The sequence below is a fragment of the Boleophthalmus pectinirostris genome, unplaced genomic scaffold, assembly GCF_026225935.1.
Source record: "Boleophthalmus pectinirostris isolate CB_2022bp ecotype Guang Dong unplaced genomic scaffold, ASM2622593v1 HiC_scaffold_6, whole genome shotgun sequence".
Classification (NCBI taxonomy): domain Eukaryota; kingdom Metazoa; phylum Chordata; class Actinopteri; order Gobiiformes; family Gobiidae; genus Boleophthalmus; species Boleophthalmus pectinirostris.
Window position 1 is genome coordinate 29296262 of NW_026571447.1, and position 26986 is coordinate 29323247.

Below are 26986 nucleotides of genomic sequence, written 5' to 3' on the forward strand. Positions count from 1 at the left end.
ACCTCAAGTACAGTTAGTTTATAGTTTATATTTATTTTTGTTGCCTTCAAAATAAAGTCCTGATTGATTCTGATTGTTGATCAAAAGCGCTGACCGGAAGTGCCCTTCTCGACAGTCGGACTCTGCTTCCGCTGTCGCCGCCTTCTTTGTCTCCGGCCCAAGATTTCGACAATTAAGCATCATTACTTTACTCTAATTGTGCGGATATATTTACACATATATCCACATTTTAAAATATTGAATGACTGTCGAATCTGAGCTATTTATGCCTAAAAGTAAAGCGCCAAAAATGGACGACCTGGACTACAGTAAGTAACATAGCATCGGTGGATTAGCAGGTGGCTAGTCGTGCAGCTAATATTGGGCACCCTGTTGGCATCTTAGCTCGGTTTATTTGCTTTTACTCTGACTGATTTGTTAACTTTAAACATTGGACTTGTCTTCGTAAAAATATCGAACATGTTGCAGGGAAGTAATGCAAAATAGACACCGAGTACGTGACGATTCTGGATAAAAAAAACCTGCTAAAACTGGTGCAAATCAAAAAGATGTCAACTTACTGTGTGATCTTTCAAGCAATTCAGTATTAAGTTCATATTTGTGCACTTTTTTGTTTATTCTTTATTATTAGTTGTGTTTTTGTGCAACATACTAACCTACACAGCGGTATTGCGTGCATGTTTTATTTAGCGCAGTTCTGGTGGATAAAAAGTCGTCTAATCAAGAAATCATTATTGATATTTTTGTCATTATAGCCCTTCCCTATTATTAAACATGCACGTAAAATATAATTGCATTGCATTTAGAAATTGCAGCATTTGATTTGACATTATATTGTAAACAGCGGCGAGTTATTGTTGTAAATAAGTTGTTGTGATTGTATTTACACTTGCAGCCTAAATTACTTTTTATCATAATTTATATCTTGCAATGTATATGAACTGTATTTTTATTTCTGTCTGTTTTATACTGGCTTTCTCTGGTGAAAGTAACATCTAATCCAGACAGTGGGTGTGGCTAACAGTGTTGTGGCATATGTTCTCCTGGCAAAGGAAGCGTGCTTGTTTTGACTGGGTTGTATCTCTCTCTGGGAAGCTTTTGTGTTATTTAGTGTTTATAAAGATTACATTTTTAAACGAGCAAAAAAGATAAATAGAAAAAAATATAGTTCATTTAAAAAAAAATTATATTAATTATAAGGGTGTGCAAAAATATTGAAATATTGGTATATCGTATTGCTTAATGTGATACGATATCGATATCGTGGGCTGCTGTATTGATATATCGCCAAGAGTATTTTTTGGTATATTTTACCAAATTGTTTTCTTACAGCGCTACAGTTTTGTTGCTTGTTCAGAGGAAGGAAACTCATTCAAGCGACACATTTGACATTTTCACTGTTTTGATGATTTAAATGTTTGTGTTTCATATGAACTTTGCACAAGAAGTGGTTTAACAAAGACTTTTAGTATCACAGCCATGATTTGGCCTTTAGTTTTCATTGAACCATATTGAATTATTTGAAATATATTGTATCAAACCAAAAGAGCACTGTATCATTATATGTATTTGTTAGAGAATTCTATGATATAATTGTATTTCTTTGATTAAAGTCTCATTAAAGTGTTACTCATTTATATATGTAATTCTTTCACTAAAGTATTAATCATTTAAAGGGTGAATCATTTAAATATTAATCATGGTGTAATCAACATTGCTTTGGGTCTGTTTTGGTTCAGGAAGTACAGGACATGATACCAGCAGCAGATATTATTATTACTCTCCTTGCGCAAGTATACATTTTAACCGTCTCTTTCTGGTGTGTCTTTATTTAATGTAATTTGATGTCTTAGGGTAAATTCCCTGACAGTATTGTATCGGCAACTTTTTAATTACACTCAGCCCTAATTAAGTACAAGTTGATTTTATTCCTAAATTATTCATTTATACATGCCTTTTATTATTATTTTTTGTTAATATATATTAATTCTAATTTCATTAGAGATGTTCAGTGTATATTTAGTTATATACTTATATAATGACACAACCCTTCTAGCATTTAGATTCAGATTTTGCAGTATATTTTTATTTGACAATATTTTACTATTTTTTACTATGAATTATTAATCATTGTTTCATATTGCACCATATCACAAACACACTTTTTTAAAAATCTGATTATTCACAAAGGGTGAAACAATGTGCTCAATAAAAATGCAAAAATACCATTTGAAAGGTTTCATCACAGTATAACCACACAGCAATTTTTGTAATATTAATAAATAATATAATTGCTAAAACTATGGCAGAGTGTAGGCATGAATCCTGTGCTTTAAAGCTGAAAGCATTCAGAAATGTTGTGCACTGCACGTGGGTCTAATGTCTACTTTTATATTGTATAGTTATTTTAAATCTGTTCTAGTGTCAGTGTTTCTTGTGTAATAAATGCACAAAACTGCTACTTCGCTGTCTTGTTATAGTCCCAGTAGACCTGAGCCCAGAGGAGCGTGCCGAGCTGGAGGACATCCGCAGGAGGAAAGGGGTTCTGCTGCAGGAGATTCAGAGGCTCAGAGAGGAGCTTCGAGAGGCCATCTTAGAAGTAGAGGGACTAGAGACCAGCACAGAGGGGAGGTACGGATAAATTAAACGTTAAAAAAAACCCAACATTCATTTGATTGTATTATTCAGTTGTATAAATAGAAAAGTTTATCTGCATTTTGGTCTTGTATGCACCTTGAAATTGTGACAAAGAACTCAAAGGTTATTAAAACAAGTTGTAAGTAGAAGTGGATAATGAATTGTAAGGATATAAAGTGATATTTTTACTCTTGGTTAATTCTATTATGTTTTGTGCAATACATCAATTTTTAGCACATTTCTGATGAATTGTCATAATATTGTCTGAATATGATCCAAAAATATACTTAGACTGATATTGACCAAAAGGTATATCTGTAATTGTAGGGGTCACTAAGGTAATATGTAAAATCATGAGTCTGTTTCCTTGAGCTCTGTTAATAGGGAGACATATTCTCTTTTCTTCTTTTTGCAGTAAAACTCTGCAAAAAGCAGACATGTGGCAATGGGAAGGAAGAAATTCAACATGGACCCTAAAAAGGTACCCACTTTTACATTTACTCCAGCTCTATGTCAACAATAAAAGATCACTTGGTAGTTTTGACCTCCGTTATTATTTATAATTGCAGGGTATTGTGTTTTTGGTTGAAAACGAGCTGCTCAGACACACACCAGAGGACATAGCTCAGTTCCTTTACAAAGGTGAAGGCCTCAACAAAACAGCGATAGGAGATTACCTCGGAGAAAGGCAAGGTTTAAAATCCTCTTGTATTTTTCCTATAGTTGTTGTGACATTTTTGTAACAATAACTGTGCTCTCTCTGTGCTGCAGGGACGATTTTAACATAAAAGTTCTTCAGGCTTTTGTTGACCTTCACGAGTTCACTGATCTTAATCTTGTTCAAGCCCTGAGGTAATTTTATTATTGATTTATGTAGTTAATTATTATGTATTAATTCATTACATTTAAAGGAGCTACTCAATAACTTTTCTGATATGGCAATGATAATTAAAAACACTCTTCCTTTAGATATCAGAATGTGATTATCAGCTTTAAATCTTAGTAACTTTTAGACCAATATAAACTGTTAAAAATGTACACACTTTAAAGACAGTAAAAATCAGGTGCTGCACCTTTTAAGTATTTTTCTTTAATTGTACTTCTACTTTATCCAATTGTCTGCAGGCAGTTTCTGTGGAGTTTCCGTTTGCCTGGTGAAGCCCAAAAGATCGACCGAATGATGGAGGCTTTTGCTCAGAGATATTGTCACTGCAACCCCGGTGTCTTCCAGAGCACAGGTAAAGGCATTTTATTGACTAAACTGGGAACTAAACCCAGACTTGAACCAGGACTGGACCAGGATTGGACCCAGACCCGACATGGACTAGACCAGGAAATGTACCAAACCAAATCTACATCAGGAGTTTAAACCAGGACCAAAGGAAAAGTGAACTGATCTCTTCTCTTCATTGAAAATAGTTCATATAAACCTGCTAAACTGCTTTATTGTTTACTTATTTTTGTGTTGGTTCTGTATTTGCAGACACATGCTATGTGCTGTCATTTGCGATCATTATGCTGAACACAAGCCTTCATAACCCAAATGTGAGAGACAAACCTGGAGTGGATCGCTTCATCTCCATGAATCGTGGCATCAATGAAGGAGGAGACCTCCCGGAAGAGCTGCTCAGAGTAAGAAAAGAAAAAAATAATGTCTCAAGGTCCACTACGTAACTTATCTGGTGGAGAGTTAGTCACCTGGCGATATTATTGCTTTGCATGTCTTCAATAGTATGGCATTAAACTGATCTGTCTTGACAACCAGTCCACGTTATGGGTCAGATCTGTGGAGAAGCATCTATGTCATTTTAGATAGAGCTAAATAGGTGGCAGAATCCTCCACCAACAATTACACTGTAGCCATAAATGTACAAATAGAAAATGCAATTGAATAACTATCACATTAAAAACATTTTCCCCTTTGTCCATTGTTTAGAATCTGTATGAAAGTATTAAAAACGAGCCCTTTAAGATCCCAGAGGATGATGGAAACGACTTGACACACACCTTTTTTAACCCGGACAGAGAAGGCTGGCTCCTCAAACTCGGTGAGAATATTTTAACAACGCCATAATATTTTGTTCTTAATTAATCACTACAAGATCTGTCAAGCCTGATGTAAAATTATACTGTCTTTAGCTAAAACAACATAAAGTTCTATGTCCTGTATAGGGTTGGATGGTACAAAGATCTAAAACTGAACTGTGAAATATTTTTGATAATTAAAGTAGCAAACCTGTAATTCTGTGCTAAATCCCTCACCATAGTCCAATGCTTTGCTCTTTGTTTGTCTACACCTGAACTGCCACTAGAGTTGTATTTTTAACTAGAGATGCATCGATCCAGCTTTTTCAGTTCTAATATTGTTATCAATACTTTGGCTTTGAGTATCTGCCAATACTCAATATCAAGTGACTTTTCTTAAAACTAGTTTAACATGTTCGCAAAATTGTTCCTAAAATGTGACGGTAATGTTGGAACAATAAGTCAACTCCCAATAATTTATTTGGATTCTGTAGGTCTGGAGCTTTATAATTGAGTACAGCTGCCCATATTTACTGAGTTAAATTATTAAACATCTGTGTGCCCAGTATGGTTGATGCAGAATAAAAGCCTTTCAGTCATGTGCACAGCTAAGCAGAACTGTTTTGAGGATTTAAACGTTGTCAGAGTAGTCCTGACTTTAGTCCTGACTCTGGGCATCAGCAGGAGTCCCTGAGGTCCTCCGAGTGTGAGATGGTTCTTATTTCTCTAACATGTCAGAGATGTACTTTAGTCGAAGGCCATGGAGAAACTTATATAAAAACAGAGCTGCTTTGAAGTCTATTCTCTGAGCTTCAGGAAGCCAGTGCGGAGACCTCAGCGCAGGAGGTGCTCTTACTTCCTGGCTCTAATATTTTTCCAGTATCTGTGCCAATATTGATACTGGTATTGGTGCATCCCTAATTTTAAAAACAAAGCATGAACTTTTCTGTGTGTTGCCAGTCTAAATGTATGTTCTTTTGCATGGCGGGGCTTGTGTTTATGTGTCATTAATCAACTGTTTTTCCCTCCTATCTGACGATTTTTGTTTTGCCTCTAAATCTCCTCCCTGCATCTTTACTACTTCTGTGATTTCAACCTTGTACTGCTGCTTCTTTTGCTCAGGAGGTATGTATGACAACATTGTAGTTTTTAGCAGTAGCAGTAGACAGTAGACAGTAGTTTTCACACCAAAAATTACCTCTTTTCATGAAAACTACTGTATTTTTCAGGGGGACGCGTAAAAACCTGGAAAAGACGATGGTTCATTCTTACAGACAACTGCCTTTACTACTTTGAATACACTACAGTAAGTCTCTCTGAAGACCTCACTTTCACTTACAAGTTCGGTTAATAAAAATAAAGGTGTAAAAGTTAGCAGCTTTGGAAAGAGTTAACTGATAAAAAGTTACAAACTATAACAGTGACTCTTTGTCCTCACTTGTAAATAGTTTATATAGTTTAATGTAAAATGTATGAAAAATTTTAAAGATTATGTGTCGTTAGAAAAGGGGGTGGGATTAAATAAATTTTCTTCTTCCCACTCCTTTTTGGCCCAATTTTTTTATTTTTATAAATTTTTTTATGTTGTTATATCTGCTTTGATTTGATTAATTTTAGTGTTCCATTGTAAAAGAATGTACATTTCTTATGTGCCCGAAATAAATACATTTAAAAAAAGTTATTAATATGTATAATATATATGAATGTACCAACAAGTAAATATTAAACTTTTCAAATTAGGATTATTTATGGTGTATTAGTTTGCTTGAGAGAAATCTGCAGAACAATAGCCCAATGTGCCCAGTATGTGATTATGGAAAGCACTTTGTCTGCACATATGAAAGGTGTTATCCAAATAAAGGATATTATTATTGTATTATACTGGCTTGAAATGACCCAATTCAAAGAAACCAACCAGAATCTTTCCATTTTAAAATGCAAAAATTATATTCTATGTCTGTCACACATGGTTTCTCTTCCATCAGTTTATTTTATTTTATTTTTTTACATTTTTGGCTATATATTAAATCTATTTTTAAGCACCAATTGTAACATTTCGTTTCATGTTTTCTTCAAGGACAAAGAACCTAGAGGAATCATTCCATTGGAAAATCTCAGCATCCGTGAAGTGGAGGATCCAAGGAAACCGGTGTGTAGTTTTGTTTGAATGCATATTAAATTCTTTGAGAAGTTTTTATTGTTTTCTTAACTTGTGTTTTCTTGTTTTTGTTAAACAGAACTGCTTCGAGCTGTACATCCCGAACAACCGCGGGCAGCTCATTAAGGCGTGTAAAACAGAGGCTGACGGGAGAGTGGTGGAAGGTAATCACATGGTTTACCGCATCTCTGCTCCCACGCCCGAAGAAAAGGACGAATGGATCCACAGCATCAAGTGAGTGTCAAATCAGAGTCAGAGAAGACCAAATTAATCAAATCTCTTAGGTTACGGGGAGCTCAAATAATTTCATAATTTGTGTTGCTTTTTGCTTATATTAAATCTATGTGATTTTGTGAGGCCAGTGTATAGTGCAGGTTTTTATTTATTTATACACCATAGTCTCCTTTGTAAATGGGAAACACACTGCACCAATTAAATGCGCACAAGGGAAATTTTAGGGATACACGATTGATTGTAATAAAATCGAAATCACTGTTGTAGTTGCGGCAATTGTCAAATAGCAAAGAGTGTAATCATTTAGATATAATGTCCTGTTTTTACAGAAAAAATCTTGGTGTATCTGTTTACATCCTGTTCTGAAACGGACAGGATATATGATAATGCTCTTGGATATTTTTACAGTGTGCACTCTTAACAGAATCCTATTTTTTCTTACATAAATTTGATCTGCATTCACAATACTTGAATAAGATGACAATTAGACAATACAATTTTTTCTTCCCACCCTAGGCTTATTGTGAGGTCAAAACAAAGAAAACATTTGTTTGAACTGTTGTTCCATCTCGCCCACCTATTTTCAACCTTCAGTCTTATCATTTATTTACACATTTTTCCGTCTCTAGATCTGCAGTCAGCGTGGATCCTTTCTATGAGATGCTCGCAGCCAGAAAGAAACGTATTTCACTGAAGAAGAAGGAAGAGCAACCGTAAAATCCTGCCTCTTTCTCTTCGTCTTCCTGTTTATCCTTCCAACGTGAGGCTTCGGTCCTCAGCTCTTGTATTAGTTTACCACCTTCTTCCCACCCTTAACACTACCCTGTCTACAAGACGTTTTAATGCTGCATTTTAGAGAGAAAGAACAATAGATTTCTCATTGGGGAGGGGGGTGAGGGCTGCAATGCGACCAAGGTATTAATTAATGACCACATAAATGTATTCTTCATTTTGTAAAATAGTTTTCTGCTTTGGTCCACATTAGTTTTTAAAGTGGTTGAAGTAACCTTTAGAATGGAGTGAGTCTTGTAATCTAGCACTCGAAAAAAGGTCTTTGCTGTCTGGAACAGCTTGTGCATGCCCTATAGATGAAGCATAGCTGTTTCTTTTTTTTTTTACATTTGAGTGTAAAGGTTAGCCTTAGCTTATCTGGACCAAAATCATTGTATACAAGATAAATTATCAGAAGAGTGTATTCGAAGCAAACTTTGAAGGCCCTGTACCTCGATTTATTTGTGTCAGAATCGTATTCTAAAGCTTTTGTATCAATCTTGAATCTGAAAGCTGCAGCAGAGTAGGCAGAATCCTCCAGTTAATGTATTCCACTCCTACAAACTTTTACATTATGTGGATTGCAGTTCCGCTGGCTGCCCACTGCCTCTGACAAGGTGCACCTACGGATGTCACAATATCAGATCTAAGTGTTAACATAACTGAAACACACACACATACACACAAAAAATCATAATACAACCATTTTTATTCACGGTTATTGCCGCCTCAACCAAACAACAGTGCAATCCATAACTTTCTTTCCTACACTTTGTCTTATACATTGCTATTTCTCTAGTATGTGACCAGATTTAGCAATGTTATTGAGCACTTTACTTTTATGTTTACATTTTTAGAGTAGAGATTTAATTTTAGTTATTTTGCTTTAGAGTGGTTTAGAATATCTTTTGTTGTTACTATTAAATTGTGACCTGAAAAATCACAATTACTGTATACATTAAGAGAATATTATTGACATCCCCAGTTGCACCATCGAAGGGCGGGTTGAAGGACACAGTCAGTCGTAACTTTACCTCAAATCATGCGTAGAAATTCACGTAGATGTGGAGCTTGGTTTGTGAATGCTAAAATTGAGTTGGGAGCTGCTTTCAATTGGTTTAAATTCAACTTTATCCCTTCAAATTGGGTACAGGGCCTTTCCATTTTTATTTTTAACTTCATACCGCTCACTTAATATGCTGATGATGCTCTACCCTAGTTAAAATGTGAATTCAACATCTAAGAACTTTGTGTATCTGATGCTGGCTGAAACAGACAATGAAGGAGAGAGGGTTGAATGCGTACGAAATGAGCCAATCCCCATCAATAGTTTGGCACTGACATTATCCTGGTAATTTAAGACTGATCACCACAACTATAATCAATTGAAATAGCACAAATAAGTGAGTATTTTTTAAAAGAAACTACTGAAAGTATTAAGGTCTCTGGAGTAAGGTTGCAGGAGAGTCTTCTCGTCTCTTACTTTATTGATAGATTGGATAAACTTGTAATGTGTTGAACAGATTATAAGCTATAAGTATTAACAAGTTAAACAATAATTAACATTTTGGACACTGCATAAAGGAATATCTATTCTACACGACTGATTTCAAGTCAAGAAAGGATTGATTTGAGTAGTTTTGACCAGTTGAGGTTGTCTTGATTGTTTTCTTTTAACTGTGTCGGCAGTAGATTAAGATATTTGGAACTCATAACCAGAGGTGGGGTCTTGCAAGTCGTGACTTGGACACGAGTCAGACTTGAGGCACTATTTTTAGGACATGAGACTTGATAAAATGGGCTAAGACTTGGGACTTGACTTGGACTTGAGGCCTGTTACTTGAGAAGACTTGAGAAGCATTTTTAAATCTGAATTCTTTCTATTCTGACTGTAATGATTCACACTAAGACCTTGTCAAGACATTTAAAAAGGAAAAATTTACATTTCTACAACTCTTATATACTCTATAAATACTCATATAAATATACTATGATTTTTTTAAGAACAATTTATTTTCAAATTCATATAAATTGCAAAAATCTAAGCTATATTTGGTACTTTGGTTTAATGACTTGAAGCTCAAAGCAGACGACTTGGACTTGACTTGGACTTATGGGCCAGTGACTCGAGACTGGACTTGGACTTGCCTGTATTTGACTTGGGACCTGACTCAGGACTTGAGATCAAAGACTTGAGACTTACGTGAGACTTACAAACAACGGCTTGATCCCACCTCTGCTCATAACGTCGTAAGTGCAAGAGAAAATGTATTGAAGGCGCTAAAATACAACAAAATCTCAACAAGAAAATACGACAAGAAAATACTGAAAGTGACGCATTTTCTGATCAATGTTATAATGTTGTTCCTTTTTAAAACAGACTTGGAGTTGTGTTTTCTTTCATACACACACGTTTAACACACAAATCTTGCATATTTAGTCTGAGTTCTTCTCTCAAACAGAACAATTGTGGTGATTCACTGTGTTTTTAAACTCCATACACCTTCACTTGAGTCATTTAGATAATTCCAGCCCTGAAATTTCAAATCACTACTGAAGAAAAGACGATAACTAACAAAAAACATAAAAATTACAAAACACAACTCCAGTTTCCAGGATGTTTTTGAAGAGGTAACAACATTCAAGATCACAAGAGTCAATTTTGTGTTACACAGGACCTTTTAAAACAAGATTACAATTCTCAATAAAGCAATTTTAAGTGTAGATATCCTTTTTGCAGTGAACCATAGTACAATTTCTAAACTAACATAGTCTCCAAACTCTGGTGTCTTTTTCCTGTTTAAAAATGGCATGATCCAGAACTCAAGATGGCAGCTCACTACACTGTATACCGTTTGTACATAGATGTTAGAATGTTTATGACAAGTTTAGAGGCGATTTAATTTATTGTTTCTTCTTTAGTTTACCTTTTTAAGAACTACTGTAGAACTGCATGTTGATGGAAAAACTGAAGCATCGACCGCGAGTGTGTGTTAAGTGTTAGTGTTCCCTGTCCAGAAACACAATGGGCTGTTTTCTAAAGGATCTAAACTGATTCTACGGTCAAATTTTATGTCAAAATCGAGAAGCTTTCACCTCGTTTATGGCTAAGCAAAGACTGGCACGAAATTTAACATCTCTGTACAAAAATATGCTTTCATTTGGAAACACAGAAAGTCGTGGCATTCAAACCATACAAGAATTATTACGGTATTTGTTTTTGGATTTCAGCATTTTCCGTTTTGGATAATTCGTAAAAGTGAAAAAGCTGACCTATTACAATGTTTGTCTGATCAATTAAGTTGAAACTCAACAATTGAGTTTTTATTTGCATTATATTTTTTGACAAAAGACCTATTAAATACTGTTTTTTGTTGTTTTTTCAGTGGATTCACAGGGAATACTAATAGAAACGCTAAAAATGTTACTTCATGTTTTTGTATGTGACGATTCGGCCACCAGTTCACTAACTATAACCGTACGTGTGTTGAGTTGTCATGACTCAACACAGGGAACAATTTACTGCACTTTATTCATTTTTTGGGAGAAAATGTAAAATGTTGGTACTAGTCCAGCTTTGTAGCGCCCTCTTTTGGTTACAGCACACACTGCAATATACTGGAACATAAACCACTTACCTGCACTGCAAAAAAGGAATAGCTCCGGGAGTTAAAATGACTGAATTGTAATCTTGCTTTCACTTGTTCAGAAATTTTCCCATACCCAAACCAAAATATGCTTTTATTAATCTGCTAATGATGCATAGTATTTATATAATTGCAATTTAGCTTGATATTATGCTTGAAAATAAAATAAAAAAAGTCACACTTCTCAGAAACCAAACAATTAAAGGACATACATAATGCATAATTAGTACTGTTCTGGTCTTTAAACTATCTTTTGCTTTGGCATTTCATGTTTTAGACCAGAAAATAATTAAATCTACCAGCAAAAGACCCAAAACCCCAAAGAACTAGCCATTTAAGCAACACGACCGGCATGACGACGACTCTGGCTATTTATGGTTCGTGGTCGTGGGAAAATTGAAACTGAGTGGTTTCTGAGGCCTAAACATGATTAATCAGACAAGCATAAATAGAGCAAAATACAATTCCAGTTATCTTTTAGAAGAAACACTGGTATATCATTGTTTTTAGATTAGAAAAAAGTTCAACATAATGTGTCTTAAATTATTCTGAACCCAATGAAGTCATTTTAGCGCACAAGATTTTCCTCTTTTGCACTGTGTTTGGTACCAGTTGTAAAGTGCTGCATGAAGCTGTGAGACCTCAGACAAAACCATTGATTTACATGGACCTAAAGATAATGCCTTTTAATGTCATTTGTAAAGTTGATTCCGCTTGCCTTTAATTTATGCACTGTAAAAAATAATATTGAGTTAATATTACTTGAATTCATAATATATCTCGCTTTTGACTCATTTTAGATTTTTTTACTTGATAAAACGTATCTATTTCACAATATTTCTGACATGAAGGCTGCATTGCTTCTCATTTTTAGCTAAATTGTCAGATTCTGGGGTGAGAAGATTGCACTTGAAAATGAGAAAACTTTCTTGAACCCAATTTGCGGAGTTTGTTTCTTAATCCAAGCCAAAATATTTGAAGAAAAGTCAGAACTGGTTAATAATTTTGATGACATAGGCTATTGAACTATTGGAAACCACTCCAATCTATGGTCAATTCTGTCACTATAACATACTAGATATTACTTTTTACAGTGTGGCTTTGTGTGATCATGTGCAGGATGCCAACAGTGTAACTCAATTTCCACCGATCACGTCTATAAACTGTGTACACATACTGAAGTTATCTATACTGGACTTTGATTTCCCATTAGTTTGACACCAGAAAATGTCTTTTATTATTTTGTATTTATTTATTTGTACTGTGAGGTGACTATGGATAGATCATCTGTAAATGTAGCAGAAAGGAAACCATGATTCATTGGTGCCAGTTATCAATTGTCTAACTAATAAAGTTAAACCAAAAGTATCTGTTGCCTGTACTTATTAATAAAAAGTGTCTTCAAGATAAGTCATTACGATCAGGGAAAATGCTCAGAGGTTTGGGTGGGTGAACTGGCCCCTTGAAGCTGGGTGCCTGTGCGCTTTAGGAGACCAGGTACATTTATCTGTGTTACCAGCCGTTGCCTCTAGGGGTCAGTAGTTAGAAACCCAGTAGCTATGTTTGTGACTCATGTATTAATGGATTAAAATTAATACTGTCCTCGATGAGACCATGCAGTTTAAATATACCTGCACGAGACTTTAACTCAGCCAAGAAAAACTAATAGCTGACAAGGTTTTATTAACATAGACAAAATACACAAAAACACATTTATATTAAAAAACAACAACAATCTTATGTACAGTTCATACATTATATACAAAAACATCGTAAGAGACATTGGATCTTAATAGACAAAAGCAAAATGATAACATTTGTAATTTGTAGAAAAAGTTTTAACATTACTGAAATCAAAATTAATATGAATGTCTACTATGAAGTAACTACTAATACAACTCAAAAGATGAATAATTTCTTTGGTTAATTAGCTGTATTTTGATGGAAACCTTTAAATTAATAAAAGTATCCAGTTTAAAATATAATACAAATTAAACATGTTAAAATTAACAACAAATAACAGGGTCTGCCAACATTACAGACTAAGTACTACCATGATATAAAATACTACTCATGTACATATATTTTTATGCAGTAATTTTACAGTTTTTATAAAGGAATGAATTACTTGATGTCTGTGGTATTTGTGTTTTTTGAAAGCCAAAAATCATACATTTACATTCTCTTGGCTTTCAAGTTCATATATATAGGCGACTTGTCTATAGTGGCTGATTATCTATGTCATTTAATTGTCCAGTTAGTTTGTGCTTAGTGCTCTAACCCTGAATAGAAGGCAATTGTTTACATTTTACATTTCAAGGTATGTTGTGCTCGGGGAATTTAAAGCAATTTTATATTTTCAGCTGCACCTGCTTTACTGTTGAGTACAGACTAGGTTTGCCATTATTTTATCATGTGTTTTGTCCTTTTTTGTGGGAGGCGTATGTTTAATGGCAGGGGTCGTAGGGGTGCCGTGTTACGCCTCCGTGCAGCTCCACCTCTGCCTCTGTCCAGGCCAAAATGTCTCCATGGAGAGCGCTGCCGCAGGTGGAGAGGCTGTGTATGTCACTGGAGCTCAGGACGTGGGACCACAAATGCACCTCAGACATCTCCCCCATGAAAGCCTGAGTGGCATCGAAGCGGCCCCCGAGAGTGTCCTGCAGGAGAGACAGGTTCATGGTACTTATTTTGTGCTGAGATAACAGATAAGAGAGCTATGAACAAGAATACTATATAATGAATGAAGGGCTGCAAAAATTTTGGCTCTGGTCACATCAGCGCCCCTCAGCCTCACTGTTAGCGTCAGTACTTCCTTTGTCCAATTTTATCAGATACTGACACATCAGGCAGAGCTGTGGATGGATGTCACTGACTAACATTTTAAATATTTTACAAATAACAATACTTCACTGGAGGGCACTTCTGTGTTTATAAAAAAAATATAATTACCAGTATATAAATTATAATTTTATGCTTTTAATAAGTTAGAATTAGCTTAGGGTGACCAGATGCCCCTATTTACCTGGTACAGTCAGTCTGGAGCTTTGTGTCTAAAACCAGTGATTTGTCACAGTTTTATACAAGGAATGTCCCAGGTATCCCTATTTTGACCAATTTGATATAAATAGTAGTAATAGAGTAAATAGTAAAGGGAGCAATATATTGTAATTTGTTAAGATAAAATACAGCAGACGTCCCTCAGATTATATAATGACCCACAAGAGAGTCAAGAATGGACAATATTATGCGCTCTTTTCACAATTGTATATTTATACCAAACAACTCATGTCTAATGATGATCATGTCTTTTGTACTGGTGTGACAGGCTGAGGGACCAAACCAAAACTCTTATACACAAACACCAATGCACCAGGTCTTCAACTCACCTGCTCCTGCCCCAGGATGAAGACGCCTCCAGGTTTAATGGGGTGCCAGGGTGAGAGGTCGACTCCAGAGCCCCTCTGTACCCCGTCCTGATAGGCCTCCCAGTGCCCGTCTCGAGTGCTCCACGTCACACACACATGGTGCCACCTCTCGTCAGTCAGTGTTAAGGGCAGCGTCACTGCCTGGAAGCACATTTTAAGACAAAATATAGTCACATCGTTTGTAATTATACTATTTATCAAACCTCACCAAAAATATGCAGATACTATAATGATAATAATGTTATTTTTGCATTCTTTAGACCTAATGTGGACAGAATTCAACTGTAAAAGAGATACTAAGCTGAAAATAAAAGCCTGTTTCCTGTACTAGACGCCTGCTCCTGACCTGACTCTTTCCCTACAGAGCTAATGATTTCTGGGTAGTGGTGATATCCTTGGATAGGGTTAATTGGTGCTGGTTTGAGGTCAAGTCTGCAGCTTTTCAGTCTAAGAAGGTAAGTCAGTAACAGGTTAGACCACCCTCTAAGCTTTATCTCACACTCAAAGTACTCCCTAACTCGAATATATTTTACTATTTTGTTTTTTTATTTTAATGCTCACCAAAAAATTACATCAGATTAAGTTAGATTAAGTAAAAGGTGCACTGTCTCCTCAGTACCTTAGAGATAGTGTTTCTTTTAAATGATCCACACAATGACATTAAACTTAAAGCCACAGTATGTAACTATTTGGTCAAAAATACACTAAAATAAAAGCCTTTTTTAGTCTAGGTAAGCTGAACGTCATTTTGTGGAACTTCCAGGTAAAGCCACATTTTCATGGAGACAAGTTAATGTCGAACTCTAAACCGCCCCTTTTATTGCCAATAGTTGATCAAGGCCACCTATACAATAAATGCAAATATTTCACCCTCACCTTATCGTCGATGAGCAGCTCAAGTGGGTTGTTGCCCCACTCGATGAGCACTATCTCGTTGGACTGTCCCGGAGCGGAGTAGGAGAAGGGGGTGCCCAGACCTGGAGCCATCCCCGGTTTGATCCACAGACAGAGGGTGAAAGCAAAGATCTCCTGGAGCAGAGTCTTCTTCATGCGTCCGTACATGTAATTTGTCCTCATTGGGAAACTGATCAGGAAATCATCGGGACTCATTCTGCCTGGACCTGAAAAGAGGGGGAAAAAGTAAGTAATTACAAAAAGTAGTTTTAGTATAATTATCCATTCTGTGATGTTTGTTTGAATTATTGGGTTTGTTGATCTTGTATTGTTTAGATTATTTGTGATTAGAAGTAAAGACAGGATATTTTGTTATTTGGAAATTGGTACTTGAAAAATTGCAGTCTATGTGATTTCGATTTGACTCCTCCACACAAGTTCATAGTTGTAATGTGCTTTTGGATGTTTTGAAAGGCGCATCTAAATCCAACAGATATGAAATTATGTCTGTTTACTAATTTAACCAATATTTATGAATCTCTACCTGTCAGATGGAGCTGGTTCAACATAGCTTCCAGTTTATTCACATGGAAACCGGCACGAGGCCCGGACCCTCTGTAGGCTGTACGAGATACGAAGCCATTGTCTGCTTCGTTGTCATAGTGATCGTCATGATTGCGGTCGTCGTGGTGATCTGAGTGTTCTTCTCCATCATCATCATCATCGTGGCTGTGGTTGTCATGGTGATCGTCGTAGTGATTGTTGGGATGATCATCGTGGTGTTCGTCGTGATGTTCGTCATGGTGTTCGTCATGATGGTTGTCATTGTGGTGATCGTCCTGGTGATCTTCATGGTGGTCGTCGTGGCGGTCGTCGTGGTGATCCTCATGGTGATCGTCCTGGTGGTCGCTGTGGTGATGGTCGGACAGTGCCGCCGTGTTGGGGTGTACCTGTTGCTCCAGAGCGCTGATCTTCCTCTGCAGCAGCTCCTTCAGAGAACTGGAGTACCCCATAGACGAGTTTCTCTTCTGAAAAATGATTAAGAACAAATCAGATTTAACTCCAGGTGAGTTTAGCTGCCACAGGTAAGTGCTGCTCTCTCACAGTGTCTCATGTTGTTGAGTGATCCTGTGACTGAAAGGTTGTCCATTTGAATCCCCCTTTAGCCTACTCACTTTGTCCTTTTTGTGTGAATGTGTAAGTACAATAATATTATTAATGTTGTAATGAACGTACAGTGTGTGAAATGAATAATAATGCATTAGTCTTATATAATGCTTTTAAAAACACTAACAGTCACAGCTACAGGTGCCCAGGCACAGGGTAGACTGACGAAAGTGAGGCAGCCCATCTGCACCATCAGAAAAACCTCTGTTGATCTCCTTAGTGTCCGGTCTGTGAACTGTTTGCGGCAAGTCTGATCTAGTCATGGTGCTAACAAGATAAGAATACACGGTTCTTCATGTACTAAGGCTAAAACGTTTGTTTCTCTTTCGCTTCCTGAATTAGATTATGACACAAACCATCTGAAACACAAACATCCATTTATGGACCTTACGCTAAAATTGGGATTAAGTAATTGATTGTTCTTTTGTCGCAAACTACCTGAGCAGCCTGATCGCTTTAAGTGATTAAGGAAAGAGGAAACCACAACAGGAAGTCAGTGCTTTCTTTTGTCAGAGAGGATTTAAAGAGGGGGTATTACACTTCTATGGGGTATTAATTACTAACATGACATAAAATTTGCATATTTAGCTTGCCATGTTTCCTTATTGTAGCCCCTTAAGAGTGTTATCACCACATCCTGCTAATGAAATGTCTGCACATTGCACCAGGTTTGTGAAGCTGTAGTGTATTGTTTTGTAGATTTATGAAAAATTGCAATTGCCAGGGCATAGGAGACGTAGGCTTGTGGGTTGAGCTTTGTACAGGCTTGTACTGCTAACCATAAGGGTCGAATAGTGCCCGAGGAGAGAGAGATTGCTCACACATTTATGGATGACACTGAAACATGCATGGACAACTTATAAAACCTCTTCAGGCATGTTTTTGATGAGAGAATGTTATAATATATCACGCTGGAAAGCTCAAAAATGTCAATTTTGCATAATATCCTCACTTTAAGTTGTAAAAGTTGTTCACTCACCTGCAGGTTTTCCAGTCTCTCTTTGAGCGCCTGCAGCATCCTCTCGCTGTGCTCAGGAGAGGAACTGTCCCCTGGAGTCATGTGTTTGTCCTTCACTGTAAAAAATGAATACCAACAGTCAGATTTTGTGCAATTGCTTGACATTGTTTTCTATAATTGTATTTGTTACTTTTAGTTTTTCTTGATTCATTTTGATTAAATTAGTTAGAGGGGTCTAGTGCTTTTGAGCGCTTGTTACAGTTTACTCATTACTTTGAAGCCATAGTATGTAACTTTTTACTCTTTGTCCTCATATTCCTCTCCAAAAAAATGTTCCTTAGGCTAAATTGGTCTTCTGATTCTTTAGATTCTTTTCTCAGGCTATTTTAAAAAGTGTCTATAAGTGTTACCTCCTCTTGTAGGATGTTGTGGTGAATCTGGTACGTAGTTTCCATGGTGCGCCTGCTGGTTGCTATGGTGCCCATTGTCAACGTATGTGTGATGACCTGGTGCACGATGAGAGTTCAGGGTGTGGTGGTGATCATTATTAGTGGCATGCCCAAATCCTTCACACAGCGCAAGTTTGGCTGTCAGTTCTCTAATAGTCTCCCGCTGGTCCAATATCGTTTCCTTTTGTTGGACTAAACTCTCTCTTAAGTGGAGTATTGTAGCTTTGGCCTCTTCACTTGTCCCCCACCAACCAGCAGGGGGCACATTTTGCGGCCCTGTTCCTAAATGTGGCCCACTTGACCCCGAACTGGCCCCTGCATTCGGAAAACAAGAGGGGTCTGCATTCACTGGCAAAGGAGTGCATATGAACCGAGGGTGTGAAGAAAAGTCATACTCCGGTGTACTGCTTGAACTGGCGGCTGAAAATGAAAGTAAAAACTGTAGTAGTGTGTACCCAAGTAAAGTTGCCAGAGGAGTAGAGCGCTTCATGATCCTCCCTCACAGACACTAAAGAGATTGGCTTCACTTCCAAATGTGTAATCCGAGTTGACGAGATGAACGTACAGACGGTCTTGTCGTTGAAAACATGGGGCTAAGATGCAGTAGGATTACATTGTATTGTTTGTTCCTGTTTGTTGTCTACTCCATAACAAAAGGCCCTGCAAAATAAAGATAGTATTAATTAACAATTGTAAGACAACATTTACATTTAATTTACTTTTCTAATTGAATCTAATCTAAAGAAAAAAATACAATTACTTCAATAATTAATGTTAAATCTTGTTTTAGTTTTGTCTAATTTAAAGGTGCACATTATAACATATTAAACTTATCTATCAGAGAGGTGACCCCAGTATGAAAGTGTTATTTATTTATTTATTTATTTTCAATTACATCACAAAGAATTGAAAAATAAAAACAAGTCTTAAATTTAATCCCACTCCAGGTAAAACAATCTGACTGACCCTGTTACAGAAAAGTTACATAGTGCACTTTTCTTTTTAGTTATTTATTGGCCAATTATTTGTATTGGAAATAGCCAAATAAATAAACAAAATACAAAGTAATAAATAGGAAGAAATCTGGAGTATGACACTATCACATTCTAGCCACATTCCCCTGTTGATCACATTGCACTTTGCCATGAAACACAAATGTTGAACCTGATCATTTCTGTTATTGACAAGAATTTTGCCTTTTAAAAGTATTCATTTTTGCTGCCCCCTCTGTATTCAAATATTTTTGCTCTGACGTCATCCCAAACGCAGCACTAGTCATATATTATTTTTACAGTGCATTGCTTGTGTTATAGAGATGAGTGAAGGCCAGTTTATATGAATTAGAAATGAGCTGATGGAGGAGGCTCTTCAGATCTCTGCAGGTGGTGTGACGGTGGATGCCCTTGGCCTTATTCACCTGATCTCTGCTCGTGCTCAGCTTTAGGAAGTGCCAAAACAACCAGGTCTTGTCCCGCAAAGGATTAACACCTGAGAGTGTGTTGGTGCTAGTTCACGCTGCGCCTGACCCTCTGTACGATCAAAAAGAGGCCACAGACGAGTCACGCTATTCACATATAGTTGTTATGATTGCATGTTGCTTAAATACTGTACATGGCATTTTATATATCCTCCTTACGGATTTCCTTTTTCTCTAGAGGGGACTGGAGGACTAAGTTTAGACACACTTTTTGGGCACCACAGCACCAGACGGTCTTCCTGTCCTCCATTACACCACCACCGATTGGTTTGACAGATCATGTTCCACATGGGAAGTTGACATTTGTTATTCATGAAATTTAACATCCACAGTTTGAAAAGAAAAGTGCAAAAATACTAGCTGGTGCAACCTAGGGCCTCTGCTCAATAAAATTTTTCTCCAGCGACTCAGGATAGTCAGGAATCAGAATACACTAGACGGTTCGTAAAAACCCCGAAAGTGCGAGTTCGGGCATCAGCCAATCAGCAAAGAGCCATATATTCTGATTCCTGAGATCAGAGGGGAGAGAGAGGATTTAAAGCCAGAACAAAGAGAATGTTTGGTGAATTTTATCAAGGGGAAAGACGTTATTACCCTTCTTCGTACGGGATTTGGGAAAAGCTTAATATATCAGTTAGCCTTGTTAGCGGTACATCACGACTAAATAGCAGCGATTAGATAAATAAAAAAATGTTTCTGCCTATTGTCGAGCAAACGAATCCTAATGCTGCGAGATCAGACAGTTTCCACGAAGTAAAACTGGCTGATGAATCAGGCTACAAAAATACAGGAAGTAACAGTAAGTTCTAAAATTATCTTTTTTAAAGCCTTGAATGGACTGGCCACACACTACGTCTCGAATTTCATCCAGATTTACTCCCCTGCGCGCTGTGACGTCTGAGGGCCAGCTCCAGCTCGTGAGGCCTAAGATGAGACTTAAAACCAGAAAGGACCGGGCCTTCTCTGTGACCGGCCCCAGACTCTGGAACGCTCTGCCCCCACACGTCCGAACAACCCCCACAGTGGAATGTTTTCAGTATCGTCTTAAGACAATTTTTATTCTCTGGCTTTTAACACCGTGTGAGTTATGTGCTCCTCTGTGTCTTTCATTTTATTTTTTTCTTAATTTAGTTTACTTATTTACTGCTATTTTATGATTTCTATGATCTTGCTTTTATTTAATTTTACTGGTTTTATTGTTTTGGACTGGTATGACAAAATTTTTGCAATTGATCTTTTTTGTTGTGTTCGTTTTATGATCTCGTTTTATGATTTTGGAAACTGCTTTGTTTGTAAAATGTGCTATAGAAATAAAGTGGATTTGGATTTGAATTAGGAAATATCTCTACCTATGTGATTAATACAGAAAATTCCATCCAAAATGCAGTGATAATTTATGGACAAGGAATCAATTTTCAATGTATTTTCATTCGTCTAATCATAACTTTTGTGTAATTAAAGTTTTGGCCCTTGTTAAGATTATGGTTGGTAGGTAACGGAATCACCTCTACGTCACATCTGCGACTCATGTCCAACCAGGAAGCGAAACTAAAAATTGTAATTATTCTGCAGTGTTCAAATCCTTGTGGCTTGTTCGGTGAGGCTTAGCGGGAAACAGATGGTGGAGAGACAGCACCAAGTCACGCCCAATCTCCAGTCTTCGCGCTTAAGTTTATTAAGGTCTACAGGCCACTCTATTAACCTAATTACAGAGCGGTGTTGTGCACTCAGCTGCAGATAAATGGGCTTCTGGGCTTCACGCGATTCCGTAGTGTGAAGTGAAGCTAATCCACACACACACATGCACTGCACAAAAATAAATAAAGAAATCTATCCTGTGAGTTGAATTATTAATATCTATCTTGGTTATATTTTATTATTCTAGCACTAGGGCTGCAATGATTAATCTGCTAAAATAGAGTCATAATCGTCTTTTGATAATCATAATTGTTTTCTGGACTATACAGACTTTAAAGAAAAACCTTTTCAGAACAAAGACAGCGAGATTATTAAATCAAAATGTCACAGAAGTGTAATCAACTTCCTATTTATATCAAGAATTCACTTCATTTATAAATATTCTCAGTCTGGTCACTGGTCAAAAATCAACTTTTATTCAGTTGATAGTAGGGTTGTGCAAAAATATCAAAATATTGATATATCGTATCATTGAATGTGATAATACAGTATCGATATCGTGGGCTGCTGTATCGATATATCACCAAGAGTATTTTTTTTTGGTATGTTTTACTAAATTTTTTGTTACAGAGCTACCATTTTGTTGTTTGTTTAGGGAAGGAAACTCTTTTTTATTAAAATGGGTGTGTTTGCACAAGTGGCTTTTTAATAAAGACTTTTAGTATCACAGCCACGATTTAGCTTTTATTTTTTACTGATTTGTATTGAATTGATTTGAAATATAACGTACTAAATCGTATCAAATTAAAAGCTCACTGTATTGAGGCCATGTGTCGAGGTATGTATCATAACGGCAACTTCTTAAAGATGCCCAACCTTAGTTGATAGTGTTTTTAAAAAAAGTCTCAGTATGCCATTGGTACTTTGCAGCTGATCGTATCAACATTCCCTGGGAGTGTGATGCTAACTGGAGGCACTGCTCTGACCAGAAAGTTGTTGAAAGATGAGTCAACTAATCAAAAAAATTAATCGCTGACTAGTCGACTAATAAAATTATTGTTAGTTAGTTGTAGCTCACTTTCAAAACATTTTTTGCATTTTGCTAGGCCATAATGCAACAACATTTAGTTCTTCGTTTGTTTTAAATGTGCATCTTGAATGACAAAAGTAACTATCTACCTGTCGACGTGGCTTTGATTAGTCATGATTTGGTAAGTCAGGTCTTTATAATGTGATGAAAACTAAAATGTGCCTCATTTCAATAAAAAAAAAAGTAAATTAAGTTTGAACTAGTTTCGTCACAAATTTCAAGCTTCGGTGTATATGAATGTAAATAATAAGAAAGAGGCTTTATTCTCAGTGTTAATTTTGATTCTACAAAGGTAATAAAATTGCTTTTTTCAAACACCAATATTTAGTTCAATAATAGCCATTTTGTTAATATTACCATGTGGGCCTACAGTAGTTATGTTAGAGCAAGACCATTTCATAACCATTCAGGAAAGATCCAATTTTGTCCATTTGATGCCATTTATTTCAGTATTGATTCTTTTTCAAGTGAAACCTAGTGCTGATGCATTTTTGAAATAAAATAAAATACAACAAGTGAAAAAATGTAGACTTGCTGAGAGAAATAATTTGAAATCAAGTTCTTAAGATTTGAGTTTTTGTAGTGTGCGTGTACGGCCGCGTGTGTGCACCGTCCCAGCACCATATGGCCAACACTAGGTAAGTAGGCTGATTAGTGCTGAATTAAAAGCTGTCAACTAAACACAAAGAAAAACACAAAAGAAATAATGTAACTGAAATGTGGTGTAATAATGTCACAGCTTTGTAAGATCATTTGCTCCCAAAAAAGATGATTCACAACTTAAAAATGGACCAAATGAATCAGACTTTTGAAGAAAGATAGATCATAATATATTGTTAAAATGTCTGATTGCTGCATTTTCATAAAAGACTACGTTTATTAAGTGCTCATGCTACGTGTATTACTGTAAATTAAGTTATTACGCTATTCCAGTCAAAGCAATAATATCCTCATGAAGGTGGCAGACCTTCCACCAAAAAATGTTACACAGTTCTCATTGAAAATTAAATCACAAAGGAAATGTTGTGGAATGCAAACCTAGTTCATTTCATTTGACTACACTACACAAAATAATCCAGTTTGCTCTTGTAATAAGCAAAATTAATCGGCTGTAGATTTAAAAATAATGAAATAATTCAATTTTTTTTTTTTAAGATAAGCGAAAGTTGAGTTATTTTGCCTTAACTCACTGTAGACACTTTGCACATGATAAAGCGTTACAAAGGGCCTTACCTGGCAGTGGAGCGGTGGTATTGTCCTGATGGGGCTGTACAGAGTGACTGGAGTGACTGGAGGCACCTCTGATCAGATTGAAAGGGATTTTAAGCCGAGGACTCAACTGTTCCAATCCCCTCCTCGTCGTTGTCCCCTCTGCCTCCTGTGTCTCTGCTCCTTCCTCCTGACTCCTTTCCTGTCACACATCTCACATTAATTAATTACTATAGGAGGATTACTGGAGCATAGTGTGTTTTAGTTTAAAGGTGCACTGTGTAACTTAAATGTTCTACAGTACGGCAAGAAACTTATTTATGTGTCTTTAATTTTTTCTATTACAGTGTCCAAACATACCTTGAAGAACATGCATTCTGACTGTGAGGAGACTGGCCTCTCCACACTTCTGACCTGTAACCTGGTCCACTGGTGTCACCTGCTTTTCTCCAAGGAGATAGATAAGTTTAATGTCATTATTGTAGGCAAGGCAATAGCATCTCCATGGAGGAAAGCAGGTAGCCTGATTGATCAGTCGGTTTCACTTCATAGAAATCATCTGACCTCGCTCGCACTCGTATTCCAATTCCTGACCTGGTCGCAGAAGAGAAATGAAATTGAGTGGAGGCACTAGGTGGCAAGCAGGTGGCATACTCTAAAAAGTTACATAGTGTACCTTATTACCTCCGCCAAGGAGGTTATGTTTTTGCCAGCGTTTTGTCTGTTTGTTTGTTTGTTTTGATGAAATTTTCAGGATTTGTTGGAAATATGAAAAGGAAGAACTGATTTCATTTTGGGGGGGATCTGGAAGAAATCCTGGATTCTGGATCACTTTGAAATTTTAGTTAACATTGTGGTAAATGGGGCCAAAAATTTTGTTTCTCAATATCTCGGTTAATTATTGACCAAACCCCATGAAACTTGACTCAGGGATGGACAATGGGATCCTCTTTCATATTCCAAAGGCTGATCCGGATCTGATCCAGAAGACTGATTTTATCACAATTTATATAAAAAATGGGGGTAGTCCTTGGCGGAGGTCTGCGCTCTCTGAGTGCTTTTCTAGTTAATTTCTGTAATTACTATCACTGTTTCACTGTTTTGATGGGTAAAATGGGCGTTTTTCATGTTAACTCTGCACAAGATATAGTTTAACAAAGACTTAATATCACAGCCATGATTTAGCCTTTATTTTTTATTGAACCGTATCGAATTGCTTTGAAATATATCATATCGAATCGAAAGTGCACTGTATCGAGATATGTATTGTATCGGGAATTTCTTTATGATACCCAGCCCTACCAGCTGTACAGTGTAGTATTATTTTGACTTTAAATTCACTTAAACGTACTGATATTACTGCACTCCACAATATGATTTCTAAATAAAAAATGTGAAAAGGAATACATTCAAATACTTAAATAGATATCTCATTCTTTTCAGGGTTTCCATCTGCAACATTTTGAGGACTTTTTCCCCATTCAAATTACATAATATTTTGGTTTAAATTGTTAATCGCTATGGTAAAGTCTCAGTTTTTGCATACTTGTGTGCCTGTAACCTGTGCTGCTTTTTTTCTGTGGATGTTCTTTCGGTTGCAGGTCCAGACAGTGGCGTCACAGAGCTCACCCTGTTCCTGGCACGGGACTAATTGGCTTCACTCTTCTCTGGCTCCAGGTGAACAGCAGATGGCGCAGCATTAACGTGAGCCACAAACCCACTCAGAGCTTCATTACTCTTCAGACCACAACCACGAGACGAGCTTGTCATATAGAAAAACTCAAACACAAAAACTCAAAAGTCACTCAGACTCCTGTGAAACGATAAATATGAGCTCTAAACACAATAACACTTAATAAGACACACGCACAAGGATACGCACATAAGGGACGCGCACTATTCTTCAGACTTCTCTCAGTGTGCAATGGCGCCCTCTGGTGGTGCAGGAAGGGATAGCATAGATATCACTATCACTATAATGTCTCAATTGGCAGTTTTCAGATTCTACAAGAGGGATGATTTCATACTCCCAGATGGGGCCAGACTTCCCTGTTTATGATTTTGTACTTTGCCTTGAAATATGCAAAAGGTAAAGTCACAAATATCGAACCTGGTATTTTCAATTATTGACTAAACCCAAGAAATTACAGTAATACAAGATAATTTAGCATTTTGACAATATTAATTTTAACTGCCGCTCATTTGTATTAATTAATTTCGACATATAAAAAGTTGGGATGTCATCTGAAACCCAGCAGTACTAGACTAGACTATAGACTGTAGACTATAGACTATTACTATTATTATTACAATAATATCATATACTAAATTGTTTCTTGTGTATTTCTAGTTTAGATTTAGACCCAAATCTCTTCTTACAAACAGAGCACTTGTGTTTCCTGCTCTCAGCTCCTTCTCCAGTTCCTGACATGTCTCCATTTTTCACAGTGGCTCTGATCTTTGGTGCCGCCTTGGATTTGCGGGACAGATGTGAGTTGTGTGCAGTGCTGCTTGTGCCTCTGGTCTGGACTTGGTTATGGTGGTCTCCAGCAGACCCTGTGTCCATGAGTGAAGGTGAACAGCTGAGTGGAGCTCTCCAGTCTTCATCACTGTCAGTGTCAGAAGAGTGTTCTGTGTCTCCGTTTGTCAGAGTTGAGTCCAGGAGCCGCTGGAGTCTCTGGTTCTCGTGTCTGTAGCGGCGCAGCTCCTCCTCATAGTCCGCTATGCTGCTCTCAAACCCCACATATCTGTCCTGAGCCTCGGCCCTCAGCAGCTGCTCCACAGTCGCTCTCCACCCCGCGGACATGTTCAGGTGTTTCTCCCGTTACCGTTAAAGCTTCTGTCCAACGGTCAGTTCAAATGTGTGTTCTTGTTTTGTTTGGATCTTTTAGCCAAAATGTTCACATTAACATCATAAATAAAGTGAAACAGTTTTTAGAGCTCAAGATCCATACACTCCTAGAATACAACTATAATTATTATTATTATTATTTTTTTAAATAAATAAATAAATAAATAAACATAACTTAAATAATCAGCTTCGGGCACCATGGGATTGTGGTTTACGCAGTAAAGTAAAACAAACTCAATGTCCAGATCCAGAGATGCATTTAGCAAGATTTATTCCAGGTAAACAACAGGCAAACAACAAGCATACATGTTTAGGCTACTTGGTGCTTCTTCTGCTGGCTGGTAAAAACCATAGGC

General features: G+C 36.9%; 2 protein-coding genes across 2 annotated transcripts; one reads left to right on the forward strand and one right to left on the reverse strand.

Annotated features, from left to right (window-relative positions):
• The first annotated feature begins 125 nt into the window (after nucleotides 1–125).
• Nucleotides 126–12840, forward strand: cyth2 (cytohesin 2). Its single transcript, XM_020927881.2, is given in 13 exon segments — nucleotides 126–308; nucleotides 2481–2631; nucleotides 3053–3066; nucleotides 3069–3118; nucleotides 3207–3325; nucleotides 3409–3489; nucleotides 3763–3875; nucleotides 4121–4269; nucleotides 4574–4685; nucleotides 5892–5968; nucleotides 6740–6811; nucleotides 6900–7054; nucleotides 7684–12840. Coding segments are annotated over 13 exon segments (1248 nt in total). The 5' UTR covers nucleotides 126–241; the 3' UTR covers nucleotides 7772–12840.
• A 733-nt stretch (nucleotides 12841–13573) lies between these two features.
• Nucleotides 13574–18855, reverse strand: si:dkey-283b15.2 (neuronal pentraxin-1). Its single transcript, XM_055163901.1, has 6 exons — nucleotides 18327–18855; nucleotides 17938–18032; nucleotides 16336–16819; nucleotides 15774–16018; nucleotides 14859–15038; nucleotides 13574–14129 (listed from the first exon to the last, which is right to left on the reverse strand). The coding sequence occupies exons 1-6, from the start codon at nucleotides 18853–18855 to the stop codon at nucleotides 13920–13922; spliced, it is 1743 nt and encodes a 580-aa protein (XP_055019876.1). The 3' UTR covers nucleotides 13574–13919.
• Nucleotides 18856–26986: the final 8131 nt, after the last annotated feature.